The sequence below is a fragment of the Hyperolius riggenbachi genome, chromosome 10 (assembly GCF_040937935.1).
Source record: "Hyperolius riggenbachi isolate aHypRig1 chromosome 10, aHypRig1.pri, whole genome shotgun sequence".
NCBI lineage: Eukaryota > Metazoa > Chordata > Amphibia > Anura > Hyperoliidae > Hyperolius > Hyperolius riggenbachi.
This window is the reverse complement of record NC_090655.1, coordinates 224345767-224369236: the sequence shown is the minus strand read 5'-3', so window position 1 is coordinate 224369236 and position 23470 is coordinate 224345767. Positions and strand designations below refer to the sequence as shown.

The 23470-nt window shown below is 42.8% G+C and overlaps 1 protein-coding gene across 3 annotated transcripts in view; it reads right to left on the bottom strand.

Annotated features, from left to right (window-relative positions):
* Window positions 1-23470, bottom strand: part of LOC137534624 (NACHT, LRR and PYD domains-containing protein 3-like) — a 155669-nt gene that overhangs the window by 54872 nt on the left and 77327 nt on the right. For all 3 annotated transcript variants that reach the window (XM_068256216.1, XM_068256215.1, XM_068256218.1), the window contains exons 4-6: window positions 17293-17331; window positions 2399-4088; window positions 968-1075 (exon numbers count right to left, since the gene is read on the bottom strand). In XM_068256216.1, coding sequence (XP_068112317.1) covers window positions 968-1075; window positions 2399-4088; window positions 17293-17331 — 1837 coding nt within the window. The remainder of the gene's footprint in view (window positions 1-967; window positions 1076-2398; window positions 4089-17292; window positions 17332-23470) is intronic.

The window sequence follows — 23470 nt, the reverse complement described above, 5'->3', positions numbered from 1 at the left end:
TGTTCAACCAAATGTAAGTTACATTTGAGAGAGGAAGTATAAGGAATAACAATCAGCTAGGAACAAACTTACAAGATCCTAACTAAACTCTCCCTAGCAGAGTCTGTCAGCAGCTGTCCCTTAAAGGGGAACTTCAGCTTATACAAACATACTGTCATTAAGTTACATTAGTTATGTTAATTAGAATAGATAGGTAATATAATCTTTTACCCACCCTGTTTTAAAAGAACAGGCAAATGTTTGTGATTCATGGGGGCTGCCATCTTTGTCATGGGGGCAGCCATCTTTTTGGTTGAAAGGAGGTGACAAGGAGCAGGAGACACAGTTCCAACTGTCCTGTGTCCTGATAACCCCTCCCAGCTGCACACGCTAGGCTTCAGATGTCAAATTCAAAATGTAAAAAAAAAATTGCACCAAAACAGCAGAATGAGAACAACAACATCAGAAATCCCATCATGCTTTGCACAGCATAAGGGGAAAACTGCCCGGGCAGTTTTCTTCTGCGCAGCTAAAAATGAGGCTTGTATAAGAAAAACAAAGTTCTGATGCTGTGAAACTGTTAAAGAAACACCAGGCCTTTTCAGTGCTGCTGAGTCGATTTTTAGTCTGGAGGTTCACTTTAACTAATTACTGGAGGCAGACGAGTGAGTAAAACGACTGCAGAACCTTGCCTTTTTTAAGGGGGGGGGGGGCTCCAAGAGTGAGTGCAGTCTGATTAGTGACAATGTGGCTGCTGACTGTGATGTAGAGGGTCAAAGTTCTGCTCAATAGAGTATTACAGGGCAAATCGAACTTCCGCAAAAGTTCGTCTTCGCCGGCGAACGCGAACCACCTAAAGTTCGCCTGGAACCGCTCGCCGGTGAACCGTTCGGGACATCTCTATTAACGAGAACACTTATCTCAGTTATTTGTATCAATCCAATTGATCCACAACAATATGGTATCCCTTTTATTTCAATCCACTTACCCAAGTTCCTGTATCCCCCTCTGTGAATTAAATAATCCAGACAGGCTAGATTTGACCCCTTCCATTATTTCTTGGTCATCTTTTTCCAGAAATATGCAGTTGTTGAACCTTACAAGAAAATTAAAAAAGAGACTAAGAAGGAAATATTGTAAAGTGAAGACAACAACATTAATGTTTTGGAGTGACCCATCCAGAGTCCTGACTTGTATCCAATTCAGAACATGTGGAGGGAGCTAAAGATCAGGGTAATGGAAAGAAGACCCTCCAACCTGAAAGATTTGGAGATTATTGCTAAAGATGAATGGGCAAAAATACCTTGCTGTAATAGCTAATAAAGGCTTTTCTTTTGATTATTGAGAAGGGTATGAATAATTTTGTACTGGACTTTTTGCTCAATTGTAAATAAAAGCGGAGAAATGTTTTTTCCCACAGTAATGCCTCTTGTACATTGTCCTATTATCTTTTGGGAGACACCTATGTCATTTCTCGTCAAAAAAATTACTTGCTGGTTGAATAAAAGTAACTTTAAGTTAAAATTTGCCAGGGGTATGAATAATTATGGGCAGCACTGTACATTTCTCTGACTGCTAGTTCTACTGCTAGTTATATTAGAGCAATATTACAGCAAGAGGCTACCTGTTACCTCTTCTGATCATCTTGTTTTCCTCCTCCTCAAATGCTCCTGCATGCTGCAATGGGAACACAGTAAAGATTTGCGAGCATGCCAGGCTGGATTTATCTCACAGGAGCCTGTGGGCACAGATGCTCTGGCCCCTCAGACTTCACACTACATGAACCTACAACCCCCATTCAAACTGCACTGCAAGTGTGTGGGCTGTCCCAGCTGTCACTTCTCCCTGACCTCCCTTGCCCATCATAGGCAGCTACAGGTGCTCCTTAGTATTAGGTAGCCAGAAGTATGCTCAATATTAATTAGCTACAGGTGCCCCCAAAAATGGGTAGCTAGACAAACCTCAGTATTCAGTAGCTAGAGGTTACCCTGATTGAAGGAAGATCTGGTCAGTGGAATGCCGAGAATTTTTTTTTTTTTCAAAAAGACCTTGTCGTGCTTGCAAAAATGGTTTTTAAACTGTATTTTCTCTAAATTTAAAAACCATATTTTCCTTTGCATTTTTAAAAATGATTTTCTCAAAAACTACAAGTTTTTTTTTTATGATTCACACACATAGCACTTTTAGTGACAATAGCATGGATGGGGTCTTTGCTATTAACCGCTAAACTCGGCAAGAAATTAGGCGAAAATTATGCAAAATTACGAATGCACTATACCAAATCAATTGAATGTCCAAATAATAATTATGTATGGCTGTAATTCTGAAAGTTTACATGAAATTTCAGGAAATTGTAATTAGCTGATTACGATCATCAAATAACTTTTTGTTTTTTCATCATTATACAGTAAATACTTACCCAACATGTGAACACTTAGGCAGAGCTGAAGCCAGAACGGCCCGGGTTTTGGGACCTATTCGGCAATTGATAAACAAAACTTTGTGCTGAGTTCTGCTGTTCTTTAAGCAATATGAGAGAGCTCTGTAGTCAAAGTCGGGTCTTGAGTTGACCACTGTTATTTTTTGAAAATTAGACATTACTCTTACAATCAAGTCCTCATCTTGTAACTCATATAAATACTTAAGTTTCTGGATAAAAGTGAGGTTTGCTTCCAACCAATCTTTCAAAACCAGACTGTCCTTATAGAAACAATTACTGCATCCCAAAGTGTTTACTGTCTCTTTTAGTTGTTTTTCACTTGATAGACCAAACAGGAACTGGACCATTAATTCCAAATGGGATTTCTTTTTTACTTCTTCTAGTATTTTTTTCATGTCTTGCCTTTTGCTCAATATTAATGAAGTAAAGGTTGCTGTGCTTCTAAGCACATAAAAGAGGGCTGCTAAGAACTCTTGGACACTCAGGTGGATGAAATTATAGCAGGTGTGAGTTTCAACGTCTCTTTGAAAGATGTTTTCATTCAGAAACATGGAGTCAATCTCCGTTATAGAGAGTCCATGTCTTCTAAGGTCACTTTCCTCAAATAAGATCTTCTGATTCCAAATTCCTTCATTGGCTAAAGCACACACTTTCTTAAGACAATTCATTATTGATTGGTTGGAGTTCCTGCCATGAAACTTTATTAAACTTTTCAGGTAGAGCAAGTATATAGATGTGGTTGTCTTACAGTCCATTTCACGTTGTCTTTCCACCATCTGCTGTTTTATTACTGTACATACAATCCAGCAAGTTATGGGGACTGCACACATGGTGAAAAGAGTATCATTGTCCTTTACAACACTGAAAGCCATCTCTGCTTCATCTTTTCTAGTAAAGAAATTGTAGAAAAACTGCTCACGGTCAATCCCTGTGAATCCCAGAATCTCCACATATCGAGGGCATTTAAAAAGATCATTCATCTGTTCCAGTGAGTAAGGTCTGGTGGTAATTATCACTGAAGCTCCCCAGAGACTTAGTTTCCTAAAAATACTATTTAAAATTATTTCTTTGTTGGCCTCCTGAAAAGGATCTTCACAAACCTCTGTATCACCAAGGGAAGTCCACCTCAGTTCATCAAAACCATCAATGATAAAAAGCAATTTTTGAAAATCACTTAAGATTGACTTGAGAAGGTCTCTTTCACAACTGACATGACATATTTTACATATGAGACCTGCCAGGCTTGTATCATCATTAATGGTGTTGAGTTCTCTACAACTCATGTAAAAAGCAACATGGAAACTGTCTTGGTAAAGATTCCCGGAGGCCCAGTCCAGCATGACCTTCTGGGAGGTCATGGTTTTTCCAACACCAGCAGGTCCTAATAACACAACAACTTTGGGTGTAATTCCATTCTCATCTGGGTCAAACAGGCAGTCTATAGTGATTGGTGCGTATTCAGTTGAAGCCCGTTCCTCCATTATCTGCAGATGTCTCTGTCCAAGGCACGTTATTTCATGTTCTCGCTCCTTCATGTTGCGCTGCTTCTTTATGAGCAGAAGTTTGGTATACCTCTTCTCTAGAAGGACAGTCTCTCCTAAACAGGCATTTCCATCTTTGTGGCACTGATATCTTTCCTTTATTAACATCATATACTTTTTTCTGCAACCTGTGTGAGATCAACAAAGTGCCATCAAAAATTAAAAATGGAATATTAGCAATTATTTTCCTCTACACTTTATTTAAAAACATTTGAGTTAGATGTATTTATTTTTGGTTTATATATCTTTACTGTTACATAAACCAAACACACTAGAGTGGTATATTCTGTTTGGAGACCGGTAGGATGTAGATCTTCCTAACTCAGTGCTAAATAAGAACATTTTTTCACAGATCTGCTCATTAGGACTGAAAACCTAAAGACAAAGGTTTCTGGGTGCTATGAGTCTTATTTTTAAAGTAAACCTGCAGCTAAAAAAAAAAAGGTTAGGTACTTACCTAAGTAGAAGGATGGCTGATTTAGATGCTTATCTTGTCCTTCTTGACACCACCGCACTGTCCAGGACCCTGTTCTAGTTCATGGCTGCACTATCCTTGTGCAATAAGCCAGGTATACCCTGAGCAGAAGTGGTGGACTCGTGAATGGAACGAGAACCCTTTGGACTAACCAGAGCAGGGGTGTAATAATAACCATAGCAGTTCCTGGAGCATGGGGGCCCAGGTGGTACTTAATGCATTTACCATTAAAGATACTCTGTAACAAAATATTCAGCCTTATTTATTCTATCCTATAAGTTCCTATTCCTGTTCTAATGTGGTCTGGATTACTGAAGCCATTCCAAGTTGCACCGTCTCTGAAATATATCTAATTTAATTTCCTTTGTCAAGCCAGGGAGGAAGGAGCTGCCTCTGCTGTAATGAATACAAGTTATGCACGCCCCCTCCAGGCTCACTCCTTTGTGGTGTGTTTCTTCTTCACAGACAGCTTTGTCTGCTCTCAGTCTCAATGTGTCTGTGTGTCTGTGAGGCTGAGGGAGCTGTAAACTGTGAGAAAAGCCGAGCTTCCCAGACCTTATGTCTCCCACGGCTCCGTGATGCTCAAGCATGTCAAGAATCCTGGAATCCGACTCCTTAGTAATCACAGCTGGTCTTCTGAGTCACATGTCTGGGCTCTGCACTCATTTCTGAGCTCTGCTTTTCTCAGTTTTCAGCATTGGACAGCTCCCTCAGTCTCACAGACACACTGAAAGCTGTCTGTGAATAATAAACACACCACTACAAGCAGACTCTTCTGATGTACTTCGTGTTTGGTGGCCATCTTGATTGTTTACTTTTTTATCGCCAGGATCGCATCGGGGAGCGGCGCAAATGTCACAGATGGGGCTAAGAGAGGACACCCAACAGGATGGTATGTTTATTTATATAGGATTTTTTTAATACAGATTCTCTTTAACTTTCTTGTGTTTCTCCACCCTCTGACTTTGTCTCAGCGCCCATGGACTATGTGCAGTGTTAATTGCATGAGACTGTAAATTGCCCAGTTAACTCATATCCATAGGGCAGGGGCAGGTGGCATTGCTTAAGAGTGCCTACATCTGAGAGCCTCATGAAAATGTTGCTATGGAGCCCCAAGATCTATGGCTATGCCATCTATCCAGAGGATTTCCTCTCATTAGGAAAGTATCTATGTATTTATTTTAAGTTACAAAATTCCTTTAAATATGCCATAGAGACTGAAATAACAATAACTGTTCAGTCAAAGTTAGATCATTAATAAGCTAATATCAATCATCCTATAGAAATTTCAGTTATAAGAGGATATGGAGTCGGCCATATGTATCTCCCTTTAAACAGTTGACTGGCAGTCCCCTTGATCCTGCATCTCTAATAATACTTTTTGCCATAGACCCTGAACAAGCATGCAGCAGATCAGGTACTCTGACTCAGGTTGATTCAGGTTTTACTGGACTAACCATATGCTTGTTCCAGGGTTTTGACTTATGCTAGAAGATCAATAGGGCTGCCAGGAAGCTGGCATTGTTTACAAGGAAATCTATGGCAGCTTCCATGTCCCTCTCACCTTTGGTCATTTTAAATGCAGGATTAATGCTTGAGGGCCCGTTTCCACTTGAGCCGCATGCGTCACTTCCAGGTCTGCGGATACGCTGATGAATCCCATCAGCCGTGCCACGTACAGCTATGGGATTTGCACCAATTCGGATGGAAATGCCGGCCGAAACGCTAACACAAGCGATTCGGCCGGCAGTGCCATTGTTCTATATGGCAGAGTTTCCCTGTGATTTGCCTGCAGGGAAACTCTGCGGTTTCGGAACGAAAACCGCTCAAGTGGAAATGGGCCCTTAATGGTGCAAGAACAAATTTAGGGTATACTGTAGGACTGGAAAAATTATAAAATATGGGGTTTGTGGAAACAGTTGATGGAGCAAGGGGGTAGAATTTAGAGTGAGGCTGAGATCTGACTTGGCTTCTTGAAAAATGATTTCTGCACTACTTACTTCTCTACGCTCTCTTTTCTTTTTGTCTAGTTCCTTTTTTTTGCCCTTTTTCAGAATGACCTAAGAGTTGTTTGAGCTGGGCATGCAAAGTTGTACAACCTAAGCTTTATTTTCTTGTCTGTTATTGAAATTCACATTTTGATTATGTTGTAATTTCCCTTGCAGGTTCTACTGAGTAAGCAAGGGAAATATGGTAACTGGTGTTGCAAGAGATGTTTAGTCATTGCACAAGAAGCTTGAAGCTACCAGACATTAATGGCCTCAATTCACTAAGCTTAACTCCTGTCTTGAATAACTCTTCTGAGCTGTTTTACAGTTATCACCATGGTGATATAATTGTGATAACTGTAAAACAGCTCAGAAGAGTTATTAAAGACAGGAGTTAAAGAGACACTGAAGCAAAAAAAAAATGATGATATTATGATTTGTATGTGTAACACAGCTAAGAAATAAAACATTAAGATCCGATACATCAGTGTAATTGTTTCCAGTACAGGAAGAGTTGAGAAACTCCAGTTGTTATCTCTATGCAAACAAGCCATTAAGCTCTCTGACTAAGTTATGCTGGGAATACACGATGCGTTTTTGCGTTCGTTTTTGCCGTCGTTTTCGCTTTCGATCGATTCTACTCTCGATTCACTGCTCGATTCCCCTCTCGGATTCTCCCCTCTTCCTTATCTTTTCTTATCAATTACATTCACTTGAATGAGGAGAATCGAAACGAAAGTAGAATCGACCAGATCCAACAGGTTGGAATTTATCTATCGAACCCATCTATCTAAAGTAAAAACTTAACGTGTATTCCCAGCATTAGTCCTGGAGAGGGCTGTTATCTGACTTTTATTATCTCAACAGTTCCTGGAATATTTACTTTTCCTCTGCTAGAGGAGAGGTCATTACTTCACAGACTGCTCTGAAAGACTCATTTTGAATGCTGAGTGTTGTGTAATCTGCACATATTATAGAATGATGCAATGGGCCTGATTCACAAAGCGGTGCTAACAGTTAGCACCGTGGTGAAAAGCCCTTTATCACGCCTAAACTCAGTTTAGGCATGATAAGAAGAAACTCGCGCGAATTTTCCGTGCGCAAAGTCTTGCGCGCGCAACCGCGCGCGCGCAGCGGCCCCCGCTTCGCGCGAAGCTCCCATTAAGCCCTATGGGACTTTGCGCGCGCACGTACGCGCGGAAACTTCGCGCGAGTTAGAGCACAAAGCGGTGATAACTTTGCTGGTGCAAAGGTTATCACGCCTAAAGTCTTTTAGGCGTGATAACTGAGTTATCACCGCTTTGTGAATCGAGCCCAATGTTAGAAAAAACACTATATACCTGAAAATAAAAGTATGAGAATATTTTCTTTGCTGCTAATCTTCTAGTAATTATTCATAGTACACAACCAATTCACTATATCATATTTTTTTTTTCGCTTCAGTGTCTCTTTAAGCTTAGTGAATTGAGGCCATAATGTTTGTATTCATGGGAATCAAGAGTCCTTATCAGTGAAGATCGTAATCAGCTAATTACGATTACGCAAAATTGTGTACATTTTCGCATTTACGCTTATACCTAATTACGATTTGTAAATTCAATTAATTTCGCATAGTGATTCGTAATTTTGCCTAAAATTTCACGTAATTTTCGCATAATTTCGTGCTGACTTTGGCAGTGAATAGCAAAGCCCCCCTACATGGTAGTGGCACCAAAATTGCTACATATATTTGTTAAGGAGAATATTGGGTACAAGTCATAAAAAGAATTGTCCAAAAAAACCTTGTCGTTTCTGAGAAAATCAATTTTAAATATGCAAAGAAAAAATGTTTTTTAACCACTTAACGACCACCCACTGCACAGGGGCGGCCGGAAAGTGGATCCCGCAAGGACCAGCTCATGCCCAGAGGTGGCGGTCCTTGTAGGGGCATGGGCGGCGCGATCGCGTTATTCGTGACGCGATCGGCCACCGGGAACTGGATCCGCCCACCTCGCACTGTAACCCGCCGGCCGTTCGGAAGCGCCGGCGGGTTGCTAGCACCCGGATCGCCGCATACAAAGTATGCACTTATAATGTATACATATATAATACACTTATAATGTATACGTATATAATACACTTTGTAATGTATACAAAGTGTATTATACAGGCTGCCTCCTGCCCTGGTGGTCCCAGTGTCCGAGGGACCACCAGGGCAGGCTGCAGCCACCCTAGTCTGCACCCAAGCACACTGATTTCCCCCCCCTGCCCCATGATCGCCCACAGCACCCCTCAGACCCCCCCTGCCCACCCCCCAGACCACTGTTTGCACCCAATCACCCCCTAATCACTCATCAATCACTCCCTGTCACTATCTGTCAACGCTATTTTTTTTTTATTCCCTAAACTGCCCCCTGCTCCCTCCTGATCACCCCCCACCCCTCAGATTCTTCCCAGACCCCCCCCCCCCCCTGACCCCCCCCCAGTGTGCTGTATGCATCTATCCCCCTGAACACCTGTCAATCACCCATCAATCACCGCCTGTCACTGCCACCCATCAATCAGCCCCTAACCTGCCCCTTGCGGGCAATCTGATCACCCACCCACACCAATAGATCGCCCGCAGATCCGACGTCAGATCACCTACCAAGTGCAGTGTTTACATCTGTTCTCTACCCTAAACACCCACTAATTACCCATCAATCACCCATCAATCACCCCCTATCACCACCTGTCACTGTTACCCATCAGATCAGACCCTAATCTGCCCCTTGCGGGCACCCAATCACCCACCTACACGCTCAGATTGCCCTCAGACCCCCCCTTATCAATTCGCCAGTGCAATATTTACATCTGTTCTTCCCTGTAATAACCCACTTATCACCTGTCAATCACCTGTCAATCACCCATCAATCACCCCCTGTCACTGCCACCCATCAATCAGCCCCTAACCTGCCCCTTGCGGGCAATCTGATCACCCACCCACACCAATAGATCGCCCACAGATCCGACGTCCGATCACCTCCCAAGTGCAGTGTTTACATCTGTTCTCTACCCTAAACACCCACTAATTACCCATCAATCACCCCCTGTCACTGCTACCTATCAGATTAGACCCCTATCTGCCCCTAGGGCACTCAATCACCCGCCCACACCCTCAGAACGCCCTCAGACCCCAGCCCTGATCACCTCGCCAGTGCATTGCTTGCATCTATTCCCCCCTCTAATCACACCTTGAGACACCCATCAATCACCTCCTGTCACCCCCTAGCACACCTACCCATCAGATCAGGCCCTAATTTGCCCCGTGTGGGCTCCTGATCACTCGGCCAAACCCTCAGATCCCCCTCAGACCCCCTTCCGATCACCTCCCCAGTGCATTGATTGCATCTATTTTCCCCTCTAACCACCCCCTGAGACACCCATCAATCACCTCCTGTCACCCCCCTAGCATTCCTATCCATCAGATCAGGCCCAATACAACCTGTCATCTAAAAGGCCACCCTGCTTAAGACCGGTTCCACAAAATTCCCCCCCCCCCCCCCCCCCATAGACCACCTGTCATCAAAATTTGCAGATGCTTATACCCCTGAACAGTCATTTTGAGACATTTGGTTTCCAGACTACTCACGGTTTTGGGCCCGTAAAATGCCAGGGCGGTATAGGAACCCCACAAGTGACCCCATTTTAGAAAAAAAGACACCCCAAGGTATTCTGTTAGGTGTATGACAAGTTCATAGAAGATTTTATTTTTTCTCAAAAGTTAGCGGAAATTGATTTTTATTGGTTTTTTTTCACAAAGTGTCATTTTTCACTAACTTGTGACAAAAAATAAAATCTTCTATGAACTCGCCATATACCTAACGGAATACCTTGGGGTGTCTTCTTTCTAAAATGGGGTTACTTGTGGGGTTCCTATACTGCCATGGTATTTTAGGGGCCCTAAACCATGAGGAGTAGTCTAGAAAACAAATGCCTCAAAATGACCTGTGAATAGGACGTTGGGCCCCTTAGTGCACCTAGGCTGCAAAAAAGTGTCACACATGTGGTACCGCTGTACTCAGGAAAAGTAGTGTAATGTGTTTTGGGGTGTATTTTTACACATACCCATGCTGGGTGGGAGAAATCTCTCTGTAAATGGACAATTGTGTGTAAAAAAAATCAAACAATTGTCATTTACAGAGATATTTCTCCCACCCAGCATGGGTATGTGTAAAAATACACCCAAAACACATTATACTACTTCTCCTGAGTACGGCGGTACCACATGTGTGGCACTTTTTTACACCCTAAGTACGCTAAGGGGGCCAAAGTCCAATGAGTACCTTTAGGATTTCACAGGTCATTTTACGACATTTGGTTTCAAGACTACTCCTCACGGTTTAGGGCCCCTAAAATGCCAGGGCAGTATAGGAACCCCACAAATTACCCCATTTTAGAAAGAAGACACCCAAAGGTATTCCGTTAGGAGTATGGTGAGTTCATAGAAGATTTTATTTTTTGTCACAAGTTAGCGGAAAATGACACTTTGTGAAAAAAAAACAATTAAAATCAATTTCCGCTAACTTGTGACAAAAAATAAAATCTTCTATGAACTCACCATACTCCTAACGGAATACCTTGGGGTGTCTTCTTTCTAAAATGGGGTCATTAGTGGGGTTTCTATACTGCCCTGGCATTTTAGGGGCCCTAAACCGTGAGGAGTAGTCTTGAAACAAATATGACCTGTGAAATCCTAAAGGTACTCATTGGACTTTGGGCCCCTTAGCGCAGTTAGGGTGCAAAAAAGTGTCTCACATGTGGTATCGCCGTACTCAAGAGAAGTAGTATAATGTGTTTTGGGGTGCATTTTTACACATACCCATGCTGAGTGGGAGAAATATCTCTGTAAATGGACAATTGTGTGTAAAAAAAAATCAAACAATTGTCATTTATAGAGATATTTCTCCCACCCAGCATGGGTATGTGTAAAAATACACCCCAAAACACATTATACTATTTCTCTTGAGTACGGCGGTACCACATGTGTGGCACTTTTTTACACCCCAAGTGCACTAAGGTGTCCAAGGTGCAAAAGTCCAATGAGTACATTTAGGATTTCACAGGTCATTTTGCGACATTTGGTTTCAAGACTACTCCTCACGGTTTAGGGCCCCTAAAATGCCAGGGCAGTATAGGAACCCCACAAATGACCCCATTCTAGAAAGAAGACACCCAAAGGTATTCTGTTAGGAGTATGGTGAGTTCATAGAAGATTTTATTTTTTGTCACAAATTAGCGGAAAATGACACTTTGTGAAAAAAAAACAATTAAAATCAATTTCCGCTAACTTGCGACAAAAAATAAAATCTTCTATGAACTTGCCATACTCCTAACGGAATACCTTGGGGTGTCTTCTTTCTAAAATGGGGTCATTAGTGGGGTTCCTATACTGCCCTGGCATTTTAAGGGCCCTAAACCGTGAGGAGTAGTCTTGAAACAAAAATGACCTGTGAAATCCTAAAGATACTAATTGGACTTTGGGCCCCTTAGCGCAGTTAGGGTGCAAAAAAGTGCCACACATGTGGTATCGCCGTACTCAGGAGAAGTAGTATAATGTGTTTTGGGGTGTATTTTTACACATACCCATGCTGAGTGGGAGAAATCTCTCTGTAAATTGACAATTGTGTGTAAAAGAAAAAATCAAACAATTGTCATTTACAGAGATATTTCTCCCACCCAGCATGGGTATGTGTAACAAAACACCCCAAAACACATTATACTACTTCTCCTGAGTACGGCAATACCACATGTGTGGCACTTTTTTGCAGCCTAACTGCGCTAAGGGGCCCAAAGTCCAATGAGCACTTTTAGGCTTTACAGGGGTGTTTACAATTTAGCACCCCCCAAAATGTCAGGACAGTAAACACACCCCACAAATGACCCCATTTTGGAAAGTAGACACTTGAAGGTATTCAGAGAGGGGCATGGTGAGTCCGTGGCAGATTTAATTTTTTTTTTTTGTCGCAAGTTAGAAGAAATGGAAACTTTTTTTTTTTCTGTTTTTGTCACAAAGTGTCATTTTCCGCTTACTTGTGACAAAAAATAATATCTTCTATGAACTCACCATACTCCTAACGGAATACCTTGGGGTGTCTTCTTTCTAAAATGGGGTCATTAGTGGGGTTTCTATACTGCCCTGGCATTTTAGGGGCCCTAAACCGTGAGGAGTAGTCTTGAAACAAATATGACCTGTGAAATCCTAAAGGTACTCATTGGACTTTGGGCCCCTTAGCGCAGTTAGGGTGCAAAAAAGTGTCTCACATGTGGTATCGCCGTACTCAAGAGAAGTAGTATAATGTGTTTTGGGGTGCATTTTTACACATACCCATGCTGAGTGGGAGAAATATCTCTGTAAATGGACAATTGTGTGTAAAAAAAAATCAAACAATTGTCATTTATAGAGATATTTCTCCCACCCAGCATGGGTATGTGTAAAAATACACCCCAAAACACATTATACTATTTCTCTTGAGTACGGCGGTACCACATGTGTGGCACTTTTTTACACCCCAAGTGCACTAAGGTGTCCAAGGTGCAAAAGTCCAATGAGTACATTTAGGATTTCACAGGTCATTTTGCGACATTTGGTTTCAAGACTACTCCTCACGGTTTAGGGCCCCTAAAATGCCAGGGCAGTATAGGAACCCCACAAATGACCCCATTCTAGAAAGAAGACACCCAAAGGTATTCTGTTAGGAGTATGGTGAGTTCATAGAAGATTTTATTTTTTGTCACAAATTAGCGGAAAATGACACTTTGTGAAAAAAAAACAATTAAAATCAATTTCCGCTAACTTGCGACAAAAAATAAAATCTTCTATGAACTTGCCATACTCCTAACGGAATACCTTGGGGTGTCTTCTTTCTAAAATGGGGTCATTAGTGGGGTTCCTATACTGCCCTGGCATTTTAAGGGCCCTAAACCGTGAGGAGTAGTCTTGAAACAAAAATGACCTGTGAAATCCTAAAGATACTAATTGGACTTTGGGCCCCTTAGCGCAGTTAGGGTGCAAAAAAGTGCCACACATGTGGTATCGCCGTACTCAGGAGAAGTAGTATAATGTGTTTTGGGGTGTATTTTTACACATACCCATGCTGAGTGGGAGAAATCTCTCTGTAAATTGACAATTGTGTGTAAAAGAAAAAATCAAACAATTGTCATTTACAGAGATATTTCTCCCACCCAGCATGGGTATGTGTAACAAAACACCCCAAAACACATTATACTACTTCTCCTGAGTACGGCAATACCACATGTGTGGCACTTTTTTGCAGCCTAACTGCGCTAAGGGGCCCAAAGTCCAATGAGCACTTTTAGGCTTTACAGGGGTGTTTACAATTTAGCACCCCCCAAAATGTCAGGACAGTAAACACACCCCACAAATGACCCCATTTTGGAAAGTAGACACTTGAAGGTATTCAGAGAGGGGCATGGTGAGTCCGTGGCAGATTTAATTTTTTTTTTTTGTCGCAAGTTAGAAGAAATGGAAACTTTTTTTTTTTCTGTTTTTGTCACAAAGTGTCATTTTCCGCTTACTTGTGACAAAAAATAATATCTTCTATGAACTCACTATGCCTCTCAATGAATACTTTGGGATGTCTTCTTTCCAAAATGGGGTCATTTGGCTGGTATTTATACTATCCTGGAATTCTAGCCCCTCATGAAACATGTCAGGTGGTCAGAAAAGTCAGAGATGCTGGAAAATGGGACAATTCACTTTTTGCACCATAGTTTGTTTGTGAACGCTATAACTTTTACCCAAACCAATAAATATAGGCTGAATGGGGTTTTTTTTTTAATCAAAAACATGTACAGTATGTCCACATTTTTCGTGCTGCATGTATACAGAAATTTTACTTTATTTGAAAAATGCCAGCACAGAAAGTTGGGGTGTAAAAAAGTGTCTCACATGTGGTATCGCCGTACTCAAGAGAAGTAGTATAATGTGTTTTGGGGTGCATTTTTACACATACCCATGCTGAGTGGGAGAAATATCTCTGTAAATGGACAATTGTGTGTTAAAAAAAATCAAACAATTGTCATTTATAGAGATATTTCTCCCACCCAGCATGGGTATGTGTAAAAATACACCCCAAAACACATTATACTATTTCTCTTGAGTACAGCGGTACCACATGTGTGGCACTTTTTTACACCCCAAGTGCACTAAGGTGTCCAAGGTGCAAAAGTCCAATGAGTACATTTAGGATTTCACAGGTCATTTTGCGACATTTGGTTTCAAGACTACTCCTCACGGTTTAGGGCCCCTAAAATGCCAGGGCAGTATAGGAACCCCACAAATGACCCCATTCTAGAAAGAAGACACCCAAAGGTATTCTGTTAGGAGTATGGTGAGTTCATAGAAGATTTTATTTTTTGTCACAAATTAGCGGAAAATGACACTTTGTGAAAAAAAAACAATTAAAATCAATTTCCGCTAACTTGCGACAAAAAATAAAATCTTCTATGAACTTGCCATACTCCTAACGGAATACCTTGGGGTGTCTTCTTTCTAAAATGGGGTCATTAGTGGGGTTCCTATACTGCCCTGGCATTTTAAGGGCCCTAAACCGTGAGGAGTAGTCTTGAAACAAAAATGACCTGTGAAATCCTAAAGATACTAATTGGACTTTGGGCCCCTTAGCGCAGTTAGGGTGCAAAAAAGTGCCACACAAGTGGTATCGCCGTACTCAGGAGAAGTAGTATAATGTGTTTTGGGGTGTATTTTTACACATACCCATGCTGAGTGGGAGAAATCTCTCTGTAAATTGACAATTGTGTGTAAAAGAAAAAATCAAACAATTGTCATTTACAGAGATATTTCTACCACCCAGCATGGGTATGTGTAACAAAACACCCCAAAACACATTATACTACTTCTCCTGAGTACGGCAATACCACATGTGTGGCACTTTTTTGCAGCCTAACTGTGCTAAGGGGCCCAAAGTCCAATGAGCACTTTTAGGCTTTACAGGGGTGTTTACAATTTAGCACCCCCCAAAATGTCAGGACAGTAAACACACCCCACAAATGACCCCATTTTGGAAAGTAGACACTTGAAGGTATTCAGAGAGGGGCATGGTGAGTCCGTGGCAGATTTAATTTTTTTTTTTTGTCGCAAGTTAGAAGAAATGGAAACTTTTTTTTTTTTCTGTTTTTGTCACAAAGTGTCATTTTCCGCTTACTTGTGACAAAAAATAATATCTTCTATGAACTCACTATGCCTCTCAATGAATACTTTGGGATGTCTTCTTTCCAAAATGGGGTCATTTGGCTGGTATTTATACTATCCTGGAATTCTAGCCCCTCATGAAACATGTCAGGTGGTCAGAAAAGTCAGAGATGCTGGAAAATGGGACAATTCACTTTTTGCACCATAGTTTGTTTGTGAACGCTATAACTTTTACCCAAACCAATAAATATAGGCTGAATGGGGTTTTTTTTTAATCAAAAACATGTACAGTATGTCCACATTTTTCGTGCTGCATGTATACAGAAATTTTACTTTATTTGAAAAATGCCAGCACAGAAAGTTAAAAAAAATCATTTTTTTGACAAAATTCATGTCTGATGAATATAATAAAAAGTAAACATCGCAGCAGCAATCAAATAGCACCAAAAGAAAGCTTTATTAGTGACAAGAAAAGGAGTCAAAATTAATTTAGGTGGTAGGTTGTATGAGCGAGCAATACACCACGAAAGCTGCAGTGGTCTGAATAGAAAAAAAGTGCCTGGTCCTTAAGGGGGGTAAAGCCCACGGTCCTCAAGTGGTTAAACAAAAAATGAGTCTAAAAACATTTTTCTTTGCATATTTACAATTGATTTTCTCAAAAACTACAAGGTCTCTTTGGACAATTCTTTTTTTGACTTGTACCCAATATTCTCCTTAACATATGTAGCAATTTTGGTAGCAATAGCATGTATGGGGGCTTTGCTATTAACCGCTAAATTCAGCACAAATTTCACAAAATTGTGCAAAAATTAATTGAAAATTACACAAAAGTATAAAATATTACTATTACATACGAAATAAATTACGATTTTCACAGAAATTTCGCATTATAATTACATTGCGTAAATGCAAATTTCGATGAAAATATAAAAACGTTGAAAAGAAACTTCGATTGTGTGACTGTAAAACTAGGTGCATGTTAGATGACACTCGGCCGAGGTGGCTGTTAAAGTGTACCCTTAGTGAAAAAAGGTACCCCCAAATAAGTACTTACCTAAGTAGAGGAAGGCTTCTGGATAATCCAGAGGCTTCCCCCGCCCCCCTCCGCCTTGTCATTCCAGCACTAGGACCCCCAGAAACCCATCAAGGGCTTTGTGACAGAGCTCAGCCGCACTGTGCAGATGCAGACGCAGTAGCAAGGAGCCAACTGGGCTTGGCAGAAAAAGCCAAGCCTGTTTGGTTCCGTGCTACTGTGCAGGCGAGGGCTGTTCTCTTCATTTTGTGCTGGCCAGTGGCGTAATTACAATTTATGGATCCCCCAGCAAAACTTTGATGCCCCCCAATGTTCACTCTCCTTCCCTTACCTCCCCTTGGTACACTTCCCGGCCTGGAGGTTCATTCTGCAAGGGTCATAAAACAAGTGTAGCCATCATGATCTTCACACCCATAACAAGTGTAGCCAAACTAACACCTAATCTGAAGGCTAGTCCCTTGTATCGGAGGAAGGGAAGGTTAGTAGTTGGGGACCTCACTTCCCTATAGTTACTACCCTACTGCTGCTGGCAGAGAGAGCAGAGCATTCTCTGGAATAGCTTTCGGCTTAGTCATGCACATTTATGCAATTTCACAACAATGGGTCTTCAGAGAATGGATATTTTGATTGCAAACTTACGTACCCTCCAGTCTGTTCTCCAGTGAACTTCCACAGACCCCACCTAAAACAAAACAGGAAAAAATCAATGAGAATTTTTAAGTAGAATTTATGACCTGAAAGGCTAAATATGCCCAGGTGTCTAAGAATTTTAGTTCACAGAAATGTCTCCATGTTGTTTGAGCACAAGGCACAAAACAAGGAGTGGGGTGTCCTAAGAAAGTTACTTTATTAATGCTGCTGACATTACCATATTTTTTGTTGGGGAATATAAGATGCACCACCTAGGTTTAAAGAACAAATATATATATATATATATTTATATATATATATATATATATATATATATATACTAATCCTGGTGTGTCCTTGTTCCATTTACGTCTTGTAGATGTCCTCCTCCAATTCCTCCCGTGTCCCCATGTGTCCCCTTCTGTCCACCATGTATCCCCTTCTGCCACCCTGTGTGTCACCTTACCTCTAATGTCAGGCTTGGCAAGTTATCAGCTCACAGCTCAGCTCCTATGCCCCAATCTATCCCCACCTTCTTCACCCTGTGTGGCGCGTCCCCGCTTGAACAGGAGGTGAGGAAACAACACCTGCCCGACTTCGGTTACACCCAGGCCTTGTAGGTCCAAGGTATAGGAGCTGAACGCAGAGTGAACTATGTAACTCACCAGAACCTAACAGGAGATAAGCAAAGTCCAGTAACAATCCGAGGTTATACACATATAATCAGAAGTATTGAGGTACACAAGGAGCAGGAGAAATCAAGGTCAGGCAATCCTAGGTCAGTCCGGGCAGAGATCAGAGAGTAGTCAGGTATCAGGCAGAAGGTCGATTCAGACAGCAGGCCAAGAGTAGTCAGATTCCAAGCAGAGGTCGGTTCAGGCAGCAGGCCGAGAGTAGTCAGATTCCAGGCAGAGGTCGGTTCAGGCGGCAGGCAGAGAGTAGTCAGATTCCATGCAAAGTCGGTACATAGATAATCAATAAGCAATAAATCACACCCAGCAGAAGCACACAGCCAAAGCTATCACAGGCAATGATAGAAAGCACTCAGCAGGTTTAAATACTTCATGCAACCAATCAGTGGCCGGCCACATGCACACGACAGCCAATCACACGCAGGTAATAATCCTGTTTAAGTGTCATCTGACAGAGAGATCAGCTGACACAGGTAGCAATACATGTCACCTGACTAACCAGTCAGCTGACCAGCAAAACATCCTGACTGTGTGTCAGCTAGAGCATACTTGTAAAGGGCATCGCCTCGGACGTGAGAGACCGGGGTTCAATCCCGGCCAGGGTCAGCATCCATTATTTTATATTTATTAAATAAAACCCCTGCCTAAGTGTCAGTTGACTACCCTGTCAGCTGACTCTACCTCTGTCGCCTCCTCAGACCATACTGCGACCAAGAGGAGCAAGACATCCACCCACCAGTATGCACAGAGTGATCCCCAGTGAATGCATCACCAGCGGAGGACGGCCGTTGACATGCGGAAGTGGAGGACCCGACACGACTCTCGTCAGGAGCAGTTGCATTGCGTGAACCTCCAGGTGAGTTTCTAACAACCTCACCAGCGATTCCAGTGGCGAGTGCAGAGCTCTCCTCTCCCGTGTGACTCCCCCTAGTGACAGCTTCTGCTGATCATCCATGTCATCAGCAGAAGGGGAGCAGCGCCGGAGATGGCAGGTCTGCGCTCACCACTGGCATTGCTGGTGAGGTGAGCCACACTGCCGCTAATTGATTTTACACACGGTGAGCGGAGGAAACATGAGGGGGGGGGTGGAGGACCACGGAGAGAGACAAGGCAGGGAGCACCCCACATTGCGGCAGGTCGGTGGTTCATAGCGGTAGACGATCGTAAGTTGAGGAGGCCCTGTCTTTGGAACGTAAGATATAGAGACTTGTTCTCCCCATTTTTAGGGGAGAAAAAGTGCGTCTTATATTCCCAAAAAAAACAGCAGCACAGCTTAATGACAGCAGCGCAATTCAAAACCTCCAGTGCACGCTATGCTGCCATAGCATGCAATGATAACTTATGCTATGCTATATTAGTTTAACCTCTTGCTGACTGCTCCATGCCGATTGGCGTGAGCAGTACGGAAGCCCCAGGACAACTCCATGCCAATTGGCGTGAATGGATGGGAATGGGCTTTGCAGGAGATCACGCACGCATCTCCGCATGGATGGTGGAGCTCCGCCTCGCCATCAGTCTCCCAGCAGCGATCGGCACTCAGAGACCGCTGTCTAATAACTGTATACAGCGCCGCCGCGATCTAAGGCAGCGCTGTGTGACACGGGTGTCCCCTCTGTATGCAGGGAAGTGATCGGCTGTCATAGGCTTGAATAGGATCCTCCATTTTATAGATAGCCAGTGAAGGGAGCGCAGAAGCGGTTTTATGTGACAAGGTTGGTTAGTTACCAGCCCGGTAGCAGTATTCTGTATCAGCTGTAGGCGGTACAAGTCCTGTTTTGGAAGGCTGTGTAGAGAGCATTACAATAGTCCCGTCGGGATGTAATGAGAGCATGAACTAGTGTTGGCAGATCTTGGTGGGGGGGGAAGGGGGTGAATGGTTTTGGCCATTAATTGTGAAGTACAAACAATGGGTAAAATCTACAACATTATGTCAACCTAACTGTGCATACAAGTTTTATAAACTAAACAAGTTGAAATTTTTGCAACAAAGACAAGGAACATGCCTGCTTCACCAAAGTAATTACTCCAATTTCCTCCATGGCAGCTGCCTGCTCCTCCTTCTCTCCCTGTCATTCTAAAGCCACACCTTCCTAGTACTAGAAATGAATGCAGCATACATTACCTGTTGTCAGTGGCCTCTTCAGCCGCTGATGTACGTCACATGACAAGAGACAGAAGCCGCAAGGAGTTAAACTGTATGCGTGGCTGAGGAGAAAAGTGAAGAGTACGGTAGCTATCTCCGCTGACAACAGGTAATGAATGCTGCTTCTGCTGCCAAGCGCTGCATCTCACAAAAGCAGGGCCCCTTTTCCCCCCAGTCACCCCTGTCTTGGTGGGTGTCGCCGGGGCTATTGCCACACCCCTGGCTAGCTGTTTTGTCTTCTTTCCTGAACTCCCAGAGTATTCCCGTCAATCCAGAAGGCAGAGCTCCAAACAACTGTCACATTTTTGTTTGTGATTCAAATTTTATTTTTTTTATTAAATAAGGTATTATAATTTAGTATTTTCCTGGTTAATACAATACAATCTATTTCACAGAATTAAATCTAATGATGTAAACATTAAAAATGTTTGTGTTCCCTTAAATTGGATGCATGTTGCATGTGTTTTTCTTTTTAAAAAAGAGTCAATGGGTCATTCGCTCTCCTCTGTTTCACAGTTTGTAAACTAGGCTTGTAGTTTTGTAAACTGCAATATGAGAGAATGATGCAATATTATAAAAAAAAAGCTATAAAACTGAAAATGAAAATATGAGACTTTTTTCTTTGCTTCTAATGTTCTATTAATTATCAGTATTACACATACGATTCATTTTATCATGAGGGTTTTTTTTGCTACAGTGTCACTTTAAGCAGTGGCTCTGAACTTTCGGAAGGCCTTCTGGGTCCCGATCACTTCCGATCACGTGATATGACGGATCAAGGAGACCATGTCAGCATTACTCTTCCATCACCCTATTCCACCACCAGGTGGCGCTGTAACGCTGACACAGTCTCCTGGATACCGATCATATATCATATCATGTGATAGAAACCGAGAGGGCCTGCCAGGAGTACGTCGCCGTCATGGTGGAGGAAGAAAAAGCTGATCCAGCCGTCTGAACAGGTAAGTGTAATGAATAGCGGAGAAGCCGCCGCGCAGTCTAGCAGCGGGGCGGCTGTCTCCGCGTTCAGACCGGCGGTTTCCGCACAGCAACATGTGTCTGGTTTGTCTAGGCCATCTAGTGCACACAGATGGAGAGCTACGCGCGCGTAGAGATGAGCGTAATGACGTAATTACGATTTCGCGAAATTTCGCGTAATTAGTGTAGTTACGATTATGGCCGTAAGTACATAATCGTAATGAAGAAGGATTTCGCGAAATTTCGCGTTAGCGTAATTTTCGCGTGATTTTCGCATTACATTGGGTATTACGAAATTAATGCGTATGGCCATGCTCCCAAGCGGAAAAGTTGACGCATGGATCAATGTTAGGAAGCCGCCGACTTTAAGGGTTAATAGCAAAGCCCCCTTAAATGCTAAGAGCCTCAAATTTGGAGAATATATTAAGGAGATCAGAAGGAATAAGAGGGAAAAAATTTTTTCAAAAAGACTTTATAGTTTTTCAGAAAATCGATGTTAAAGTTTCAAAGGAAAAATGTATCCATTTAAAAACCCGCCGACTTTAACGGTTAATAGCAAAGCCTGCTTAAAGTTTAGGAACACCAAATTCCCAGGGTATATTAAGGGGATCAGTGGGAATAAGAGGAAAAATTTTTTTCAAAAAGACCTTATAGTTTTTGAGAAAATCGATTTTTAAGTTTCAAGGGGAAAAATGTCTTTCAAATGCGGAAAATGTCAGTTTTTTTTGCACAGGTAACAATAGTGTATTATTTTCATAGATTCCCCCAAGTGGGAAGAGTTTTACTTACTTCGTTCTGAGTGTGGGAAATATAAAAAAAAACGACGTGGGGTCCATCCTCCCAGACCTCTTTAACCCCTTGTCCCCCATGCAGGCTGGGATAGCCAGAATGCGGAGCACCGGCCGCGTGGGGCTCCACACCCTGACTATACCAGCCCGCATGGTCCATGGATTGGGGGGTCTCGGAAGGGGAGTTGCAGCCAAGCTTTCCCCTCCCCCTCCGAGCCTTTGTCCAATCCAAGGACAAGGAGCTCTTCTCCACCTCCGATGGGCGGTGGAGGTGGAGGCCGCGATTTCCTGGGGGGGGGGGGTTCATGGTGGTATCTGGGAGTCCCCTATAAAAAGGGGTCCCCCAGATGCCCACCCCCCTCCCAGGAGAAATGAGTATAGAGGTACTTGTACCCCTTACCCATTTCCTTTAAGAGTTAAAAGTAAATAAACACACAAACACTTAGAAAAAGTATTTTAATTGAACAAAAAACATAACCACGAAAAAAGTAGTGTTGGGCGAACATCTAGATGTTCGGGTTCGGGCCGAACAGGCCGAACATGGCCGCGATGTTCGGGTGTTCGACCCGAACTCCGAACATAATGGAAGTCAATGGGGACCCGAACTTTTGTGCTTTGTAAAGCCTCCTTACATGCTACATACCCCAAATTTACAGGGTATGTGCACCTTGGGAGTGGGTACAAGAGGAAAAAAAAATTTAGCAAAAAGAGCTTATAGTTTTTGAGAAAATCGATTTTAAAGTTTCAAAGGGAAAACTGTCTTTTAAATGCGGGAAATGTCTGTTTTCTTTGCACAGGTAACATGCTTTTTGTCGGCATGCAGTCATAAATGTAATACATATAAGAGGTTCCAGGAAAAGGGACCGGTAATGCTAACCCAGCAGCAGCACACGTGATGGAACAGGAGGAGGGTGGCGCAGGAGGAGAAGGCCACGCTTTGAGACACAACAACCCAGGCCTTGCATGAGGACAAGAAGCGTGCGGATAGCATGCTTTGTACCACCATGCAGTCATAAATGTAATAAAGATAAGTGGTTCAATAAACAGGGACCACGCGGCAACGCGGCAACGCTAACCCAGCAGCAGCACACGTGATGGAACAGGAGGAGGCGCAGGAGGAGAAGGCCACGCTTTGTGAGACACAACAACCCAGGCCTTGCATGAGGACAAAAAGCGTGCGGATAGCATGCTTTGTACCGCCATCTAGTCATAAATGTAATAAAGATAAGAGGTTCAATAAACAGGGACCACGCGGCAACGCTAACCCAGCAGCAGCAGCAGCAGCAGCACACGTGATGGAACAGGAGGAGGCGCAGGAGGAGAAGGCCACGCTTTGTGAGACACAACAACCCAGGCCTTGCATGAGGACAAAAAGCGTGCGGATAGCATGCTTTGTACCGCCATGTAGTCATAAATGTAATAAAGATAAGAGGTTCCATAAACAGGGACCGGCAACGGTAACCCAGCAGCAGCAGCAGCAGCAGCAGCACACGTGATGGAACAGGAGGAGGCGCAGGAGGAGAAGGCCACGCTTTGTGAGACACAACAACCCAGGCCTTGCATGAGGACAAAAAGCGTGCGGATAGCATG